Source organism: Xyrauchen texanus, chromosome 48, assembly GCF_025860055.1.
Source record: "Xyrauchen texanus isolate HMW12.3.18 chromosome 48, RBS_HiC_50CHRs, whole genome shotgun sequence".
Taxonomy (NCBI): domain Eukaryota; kingdom Metazoa; phylum Chordata; class Actinopteri; order Cypriniformes; family Catostomidae; genus Xyrauchen; species Xyrauchen texanus.
In genome coordinates, this window is record NC_068323.1 from 23,825,651 (window position 1) to 23,835,302 (window position 9,652).

Below are 9,652 nucleotides of genomic sequence, written 5' to 3' on the forward strand. Positions count from 1 at the left end.
CAGAGTTTTGCATTTGTAAGATTTCCAGTGTTCTTATGTTTGTGTGTTTCATTAAGTTCATTAAATAGCCTGAATTTAGATCCACCTTCTCTCGCCTCAATTCTCCAACAGCATTACAATGGCATTGTTAATCGGCAAGAGCCCATAGTTAATTTGAAATATTAAAAATGTTTTTGAGGATGTATTTAAATATTAAGGGGATATATTTATTGAAAAAACAGATAGTTCCTCACTTCACTGCATAATCACAATGTTGCACAGTACTGCTTCTAAGCAACTAACACATTTAAGCAATTTTACTCTATGTTTGAATTTTTTGTTCTCTAATTACCATCGGGATGTATAGTAGTGTGATCAAGAAGACTTGGACCTTGGAGACTGTGTGCAGTAGGGTTTCTGTTAGCTGGAAATGTCTGACAAATTCAAAAATGATTTGTGCTTTGCTGCCACAGAGGACGTTCCCGACAGTTTGCAAAGTTCAAAAGAAGCCTGCGTTATTCCTGTCTCGCATGCCAGTTTAAAACTCTTCCTTTAGTGCATCGGTTCATTAACAAGTGACTAGATCCAGGCTTGGCGGAATCAGCGGGGAAAGAAGACCCTGTTGAGCTTGACTCTAGTCTGGCTCTGTGAAGAGACATGAGGGGTGTAGATGTAAACAAACAGCATAACAGAACGGCTCGCACCCATTTGGGGTGATTCAACCAAAAGTTGACAAGCGAGACACAACGCCGTTATAACTGGTCTTATTATGCTTCTTTTTCTGACCCCTTGAGTTTGGATTTCAAGGGAGAGACTCTGGTATAATGATTAATTCTGGTAGAATTAATCATTAGGCCAATATCAGTGTATTATTGCATGATATAGTTGCTCTTATTGTGCACAGTTGCTCTTAATTATACTTGCATTTAATCTAGGCACAAACATGATATTACGAGCAGAATTCAAAATAATTTAGTGTAATACCTGAATTAACAGATATTTTATCTGGCAAACTTTATCGTTCCTGGACACGTTGGCCAGCACTAAATCTCTGGTGCAAGGCAAGTGTTCAAATGGCCGCTGCAATCATGTTACAATCTAACTGTGTTTTTGAGTGCTTTCTTCATTTTAAATGTTCTAAATGAGTTTGACCATGTTTTGGTGCACATGCAAAGAACTGGGAATGTAATTTTAGAATTAATCATATTGTATTTAATGATTTATCACCCAGTGTGTTTTTCAGTTTAGTGAATAAGTGTAATACGTGTCATATGTGAAAATATGAGAATTCTATTGTTATAAACTGTTATACACGTCTTAAAGCCTGATTAAACATAATTTAAATACTTGTTTAAACATGTATTTAAATGCATAAAATGCTGTAAATGTTTAAGCATGTAGTAAGTATGTGTTGAAGCATATAGGTAGGCTAATGCCGTTTGTATTTTCATTTGAATATTAGCTTCTACTGTATCTCTGTTCCATATTTAATTTCTGTATCTTTCTCATATTGTTTTTCCTTAATAAAAACAGCTGTCAGAATAAAAACGGCAAAATATATTTTTGTATCCGTATAGTTTATTTACAACCCACCGACTATACAAGTACATACATATATATATATATATAATATACATATATACATTTACATACATACATACATACATACATATATATATGTATATACATATGGTCTGTTATAAGATCTTCATTTACATGATATAGGAATATATACATATTCTTCAACTATGCCATCTGCTCACAGCAGTTCTGGGATAAAAAGCAAACAGACAACAAGAAAACATGGACTCAACGTTTTGGCACAAAATCAAGGAATTTCTACAAAATGTCACAATTTCTGTCACCTTAGTCATATGGGTTTGGAACGACATATAAATTACAACAGGAATTTCCTTTTTGGGAGTGTTATTCGTTTAATGCAAGACATACTAGTAAATTCCTCGCTGAAGCGATCAGTCAAGGGGACTGTTTATGACTGTTCCCTGACTGAACTGTGCAGCACTCAGGAACCAAATTCTTTCCACTTCCTCTTTACCCAGTTCCCAAAGACGACACAGGTGGTGCACACCTGTCTTGGCCGTCATCATCAAGTATTCCTTGTTCTCTGGTTGCTGAATGACGGCATGTCGGGCCAGAACCAGGGACTGGCAGAACCGACCCAGTACCAGCAAATAGAGCGCGTCTCTTTCTGCATAATTTAGAGGAAAAACACTTTCCCATCCTGCCACCACTGGCCCTCCAACATCTATCGGGTTGGGGTTTTCAATCATCATGTACATGATTGCGATGGCCAGCTCAAATATGAAATACCCATTACTCATGTCTCCAAAGTCAAGAATTCCTGAGATCTTGTACGCTGAAGGTCCGTTGGGTTCCAACAAGAGATTGTGGTCATTGATGTCTCCATGGTTAACGCCTGCAATGGGGAAGGAAAATTTTTATCAGAAAATAATTCAATTGACTTTTTTGTAACTTGACTTGGAGTGTGTAAATCAGTGGTTCTCAACTGATGGGGTCATGAAAAACAATAATAAATGCAAGTAGCAAAAAATAATTTTTGCAAAGTTATCAAAACTCTGGTTTTTGCTTTGTAATTATAGGGTAAGGAGTGTAGATTGATGTAAAATATATATACATATATATATATATATATATATATATATATATATATATATATATATATATATATATATATATATATATATATTTCAGGGACAGTGCACACAAGCATTAATGCCTTCAATGTCTACATAACATTGATGGAGATCACAAATCCACATGGTGATTGCACATCCACCGGATAAAACACTCAATTTGACACACCTGGATTTAACCAAACATAAACTTTTGGTTAAACTTACAGCACCTTTAACCAGATCACAACCATAAAGGTACTTCCTATTTAATAAAAAATAAAACAAACCAAAACATTTTTATATGTTCTCTCCTCTACTTTTTTCATTTCGATATTACAACAATATTTACTTACCGATTCTATGTACCGCTGTTTTATAAGTATTGTGATTTCATGTTTTTATATATTTAGCCGTGTCAACTCCTTTTTCTCAGAAACTAATTGTCTATTGATATTTGTGTCTGAAATGCCAATTGTTTCACTATGCAATACAGCCATTTAAAACTACCAATTGACCAGTTGGTGCATTGTCTGAGCTTTTAGTCGACTAGTCAGTGTTAAGGATGTATAATTGGGATGCATTATAAGACCATGTTACCCAACCAGATGTGTTTCATAGGGAAATATAGGACGCAAAGCACAGCCCCTTTACAGGGTAAATAATTAATTTTCAAATCTACCAAAACTTTTAACGTAAAAAAAAAGTGAGAAACACGAAAAGCTCATATACACACACACACACACACACTTTCTTCCCGGAGGTGCATGATGAGCTGACGAGGTCTTGGAGGGCACCTGTCACTGCCCACAACCGACCCCCTCGCTCATCCGCTCTCACTACCCTGGAAAAGAAAGGGGATGAAAAAAGAAATAAAGACTAAACTTCTCATATAAAACCTCTTAGTATTGAAATCTGTGCAAATACAGCATTAAATCGTTTGTCTCAAGAATCGCCATTTGTGACCCCCCTACAAAATGTATTGGTACCGTGTTGGGTCGCCACTTGATGTCAAATGATGTCCTAAAGTAAAACCAGTTGAAAACCACTGCTGTAAATCAAAATAACTTCTTACACTTGCGAAACAGTGTTAGTTTTGGCACAACTTGTGCCTGGTACTGCTCCATAACACCTTTAACAATCTTTTGCACAGGATCCCCATCCATCACATGAAGATATTGATTTAAGAGCGGAATACTATCAAGATTCCATTTGAAATTCTCTCTCTGGAGGGTACTGATGTTTGGATGCTCCATCTTTTAAAAAAGAAAAAAAAATCATACAAACAGATGGCATAATAAAAGGATATAAACAGGAAATCATTGTGAATAAGGAAGAAAAAAAAAGAAGAGGCCAGTGAAGGCTTGATAGTCAGGTGAAATATAATATTTACTTGCAGTAAAACTTTATCCAAAGTGGCTGCTATTTTCCCAACCTCATACAAGATCTGGGGACTGCTGGTAATTTTGGCTATTGTAGTGCCGGGCAGGTAGGTAAGCAAGCGGTAGGTAAGCTTACCACAGATTTTGGTAAGTTTGCCAATACCACAATCTGTGATGGCACAAAAACATAACATTTTCTAAAAATGTGTTAATCAACATTTTATTTACAATATAATTCCATACAAATCTCTCCATATATTCTCTTAAAGCTTCATGGAAATTCTGTCATCATTTACTCACCGATTTTCTTTTTCTGTGGAACACAAAGGAAGCAATTTTCAACAATGTCCTGCTACTCTTTTGCATACAAGGAAAGTGAATAGGAACGAATGCTGTTGAACTTAAAAAAAAAAAAAAAAAAGTAGCTCATACGATGCTATATTCCAAGTTTTCAGAAGTCAAAGTATAGCTTGTGTGAGGAACAGAATGAAATTTAAGTCGTTATTCACTGAAAAAAATGACATTCTACTAGTACTGTTTAGTTTTTTAGATTTTCTCCCCTTTTCTCGCCAATCTGGAATGTCCAATTCCCAATGTGCACCAAGTCCTCGTAGTGGCGTATTGATTCACCTCAATCTGGGTGGCGGAGGACGAATCTCAGTTGCCTCCATGTCTGAGAATGTCAATCCACACATCTTATCAGGTGGCTTGTTGAGCGCGTTACTGCGGCGACATAGTGCGTGTGGAGGCTTCATGCTATTCTCCACAGCATCCACGCACAACTCACCACGTACCCCACCGAGAGCGAGAACCACGACCACGATAATCGACCACGAGGAGGTTAACCCAATGTGACTCTACCCACCCTAGCACCACTCTGCCCACCACTTGGTTGCTTAGGAAGCCTGACTGGAGTCACTCAGCATGCCCTGTATTCGAACTATGGATAGGCATTCATCAATAATTTGGTATTAGAATATTTAAGCACATAAAAAACTAATATTAGAATACACTATTATTTAAATGAAGGTAATTAATGAGAAAATTACGTTGTAAAATATTTTATTTTAGTCAAAGGCTGCATCACTATTAAACAAAAAGCTTCTAATTATAAACAAAACAAGCTTATATCATGTCCTGTGTTCAATGCGTGAAAACAAAAAAGAATAGAATGAAAGAATTTAAGCTTACGCAAAGCAAAGAAAAAGAAGCCACTAATGAAGTAGACAGACACAATGTACATGTTAGCGAATTGGTGTTCTTCTCGATCTGAAGTCCCGCAGAGATGCACAGTCGGGTCAGTGCTCTCATTTCTGCAGGAGAGGCTGGAGGGGAGGCTGTCCTCCTCCATTTGTAAAATCTCGTAAACGTATTGGGTGTTGCCCAGCCTGCCGCTTTGCAAATGTCTGCTAAGAGGTGCCATTGGCCAGTGCCCACGAGGCTGTCTCCAAACAAAGGCTTTCCCACTGGGTTGTTGACACCATCGCCTTGACCTAGCACACCCAGGCCGTGCAAACAAAAAGTGTGGCATCCTCGTGGGCACTGGCCAATGGCACCTCCTAGTAGACATTTGCAAAGCAGCGGGCTGGGCAACACCCAATACGTTTACGAGATTTTACAATCTCAGGGTTGAATCGGTCTCGTCCAGTGTTCTCTCAGGTCTGAGCACGTAGAACTCGGAAATGTGGAACATCTGACTGGGTGTTCCGCTTGCACATAGCACCTTTCTCCTCCATTGAGGTGATCAGATTGAAGATTCGCGCTCTCTGGATGTTCTTCCTCCCTATCCCTCTGGTCCGTGAATTCAGTGGTGGAATTCCCCGACCATACACACTACAGGTACTAAAATTACTCTGTAGGGAATAGGTGCTCCACAGGATGGGCCCTTGTGGATTAATCCCCCTGTGTGTATTTTCCAAGGTACGGTCCCCCTACAAGCGGACCCAAGACTCCCTTGGGCAGACCCTGCTGCCCCCCGGTCGCCGTGTTTGTAGCAACTTCACCACTCTTTACCTCCCCCCAGCCTGGGTAGGTGGTGGTCTCCGCAGGGTCTTTTCCCCCTGAAAAAATAGGAGTTGGTAAAGAACGCCTTCCCCGATGCGTGTGATAGCGTTAGGATAGCCCCAGCCGCTTTAACTCTATGCGAGAAACATAGAAAAATAAAAGACGCGGCTGGCGCGGCCTGCTCCCATGCTTGGCACGTTGCTTTGTTCCCCCCCCTTCGGGATGCCGGGAACCTAAAATGTTTATGACGATTTTTATGGGGAGCTGGGGAAGGGTACATGCAGTCTTACGCAGCCTGTTGCTTTGGCACGCAACTGCCTGCCCGCACCTGTGTCAGCAGCTTACGTACACGGTTCAGCGCATGGTGTGACTGAATAGGGACCCCTAGTGTTGCTTCATTCGACACAACGTCGAAGTGAGCGACAGACAGGGAACGTCTAGGTTACTGTTGTAACCTCCGTTCCCTGATGGAGGGAAGACGTTGTGTTCTCCTCTCTCCACAGAGAAACATGGAGCTCTGTCAGAGTGACGATCGGGTTCTTGATCACCTCCTTGACTAAGGCCCTTCTCCCCCGATCACTCAGTTTAGCCGGGCGGACAGCTCTAGGAAGAGTCCTGGTGGTTCCAAACTTCTTCCATTTATGGATGATGGAGGCCACTGTGCTCATTGGGTCCTTCAATGCTGTAGAATCTTTTCTGTACCCTTCCCCAGATCTGTGCCTTGATACAATCCTGTCTCAGAGGTCTACAGACAATTCCTTGGACTTCATGGATCGGTTTGTGCTCTGACATGCACTGTTAACTGTGGGACCTTAGACAGGTGTGTGCCTTTCCAAATCATGTTCAGTCAACTGAATTTTCCACAGGTGGACTCCAATCAAGTTGTAGAAACATCTCAAGGATGATCAGTGGAAACAGGATGCACCTGAGCTCAATTTTGAGTGTCATGCCAAAGGCTGTGAATACTTATGTACATGTGATTTTTTTCGTTTTTTATTTTTAATACATTTGGGAAGATTTCAAACAAACGTATTTCACATTGCATTATGGGGTATTGTTTGTAGGATTTTGAGGAAAATAATGAATTTAATCAATTTTGGAATAAGGCTGTAACATTACAAAATGTGGAAAAAGTGAAGCGCTGTGAATACTTTCCAGATGCACTGTATATGAGAGTAAATTGTACACTGTTTATCTAGTACATTTAAACAGGAACCCAGCTTTCTCACAGTAAGCCACATTCTCACAATAACCCGCTTTTCTTGTGTCCATCTGAATGTACTGACATTGTGAAAAAAATAACACCCTCCCTGACCCATGCGTAAATTCCTTAGCAGTCAGAAGGGGGCAGTCAGTGCGCCTCAACAAACCTCACAAGCAACGCAGCCACAGATAAAGAGGATGCGTTCTTGAAAGCTGGATGAAACGCAACAGAAATGCAGGGATCGTGAGATGTAATTTTCAAAGTTTCAGCTACTTTTAACTTGACATGGCATCCTAAAAAATTTTTTGCAATTACGATGATGAAATCCAGTGAGATGCTCAGAAAAAAAAACAGACAAATATATGAACTCAATTGCAAAATGGATTGCTGTCAACTGAAGGCTTGTCTAAAGATAAAACAAACAATATAATTATTTCTAACTGTACTTTTTTCATCAATGCTTCATTCTTCTTGCTACACTGGGGTAGAATTTAGTGAATAATAATTTACATTTTTGTTGCAAAGACTTTGAAGTTGTGTGGCCTATACTTGTTGGTGCTCAACAGGCTCAATACCATTCACTTTCATTATATGGTAAAGAACAGCATAAACAAATTCTGCTAAACATTTTGTGTGTGTGTGTGTGTGTGTGTGTGTGTGTGTGTGTGTGTGTGTGTGTGTGTGTGTGTGTGTGTGTGTGTGTGTGTGTTTCACATCTCTAATGCTTTATTCACAATAATTGACAGGTTTTCTCTTACCAATTTCTTCCAAGCTCATGAGTTGGCCAGTCAGTGTGGGTAAAGCAGTTTGGGCAGGAAGACCTCTCTGGTGTAAGAAGTTCATAGCGTGAGTCTGCACCTCTAGAACAGTGAAGTTCTGACTGTCTGCAGAGTTCATAATTTTCAGAACGAACTCACCACCATCACTGGAGGTCACATAAAAGTTCTGATCATCATAACTGGGCAATGGACGCATAATGGACGCGGTTAAGCCAAAGAGTCGTTTCACTATCTCTGTAACTTGGGAATGGCGGAGATTTGGCTTTGATTCTTTCATTGACATGACTGTGAAGGAAAAAACAAAAACAAAGCCATAAATATGCTTTTGGTCATGTTGATGTGTCACACACATGGATTGGCTTAATGAACACAGTTGCTCCCCTGTGTTGACACATTTGCTTTTGAAACAGTTCATTTATATAGAAGCGTTACTACAAGTTACTAACAAAAAGTAGCTAAATCCATTGAAGCAACATAATGCAGAAAATATTTTTTGATATACAACAATCAGATGATATTATTTAAATCTGCACTCAGACTGCAGAATTAAATAATATTACTTAATATTTATATATTTAATTACTGTGATATTCTATTACAAAAATTACAATAAACATAAAGTTAATTCTACCCTAAAGTTAACTATGGTTAATAAGGGTTAAACAAATAGGGTGACAACATTAAACTGAACATGAATTTATTCTAATGTACACTAACAAACTAGAAAACACTTTAATATAACTGAATTGAAATATAGTGATAAACAGCATGTACTCAATGATTGTTGTTTGTGCATTATATCCGGGTTTTTTTTTTCTTTTTTTTTTTAAAGGCATTATTTATCGTGCTGATATTTAGAAATGTTTTCTGGGTTATCAATATTACAAACTATGACACACAATTGTATTTTTTATAACTTAAAAACGTTTTTAAAAACTTAAAAAAAAAAATAAAAAATAAAAAATTAAGTCGTATGAAATAAAGAGTGTACATGATCCCGTTAAAATCTCGCGCTTCCCGTTGATCTCGTTCCTTTATATTTGGTATAACATTCAAATGGCGCGATCTGTCCGTTACTGTCCGTGCGAAGAGACACACCAGTAAATGAAGTAAAAGCGACTGAATAGCGGATTGAAGGCTTGAAACTAGAATGTGATTTTTTTTTTCAGTGTATAATTTTAAAATAAGGGGGTTGCTTTATAGATTTCATTTGGTAATAAAAACAAAAACAAACTGCCTCTTGTTGTTTTAACATATTAACCCTCCTATTGTCCTGTCATGTTTGACCCTGTGGTCCTGCAACCAAACGTTGTGACTTCGTCAAAACCATTACATTTGTGTCCCATATGGGAGGAACCAGTTGTGGCCTTTTACCTTCTGGATTTGATGCAGCTTTATATATATATATATATTTTTTTTATTTTTTTTTAATTTATGAATAAGATTTGACCAAACAATTTTTCAGATTTTCTCACATTTATACTTTTATGCAATACTTTTCTCTATCTCCCCCAACCTGTTCCACTGGTTGTGGCATCTTTCCCACAAGTTGCATACTTTCCTCCAGAGGCGATTCTAGAATTTCAATCTTAACAACACTATAAGATGTGCATATTTAATGCATTCCATATACGGTGTTCACATCATTCA

The 9,652-nt window shown here is 38.4% G+C and overlaps 1 protein-coding gene across 1 annotated transcript; it reads right to left on the reverse strand.

Annotated features, from left to right (window-relative positions):
* Positions 1-1,952: 1,952 nt before the first annotated feature.
* Positions 1,953-8,285, reverse strand: LOC127639762 (hydroxylysine kinase-like). The gene is made up of 4 exons (XM_052121974.1): positions 7,982-8,285; positions 4,027-4,184; positions 3,709-3,889; positions 1,953-2,416 (listed from the first exon to the last, which is right to left on the reverse strand). The coding sequence occupies exons 1-4, from the start codon at positions 8,283-8,285 to the stop codon at positions 1,953-1,955; spliced, it is 1,107 nt and encodes a 368-aa protein (XP_051977934.1).
* Positions 8,286-9,652: the final 1,367 nt, after the last annotated feature.

Coding starts and splice junctions, on each gene's coding strand:
- LOC127639762 (XM_052121974.1), bottom strand. CDS start 8,285: ATGTCAATGAAAGAATCAAAGCCAAATCTCCGCCATTCCCAAGTTACA. Junction 3,890..4,026: donor TGGATAAAGTTTTACTGCAA/GTAAATATTATA, acceptor CTTTTTTAAAAG/ATGGAGCATCCAAACATCAG. Junction 2,417..3,708: donor ACTAACACTGTTTCGCAAGT/GTAAGAAGTTAT, acceptor TCCCCATTGCAG/GCGTTAACCATGGAGACATC.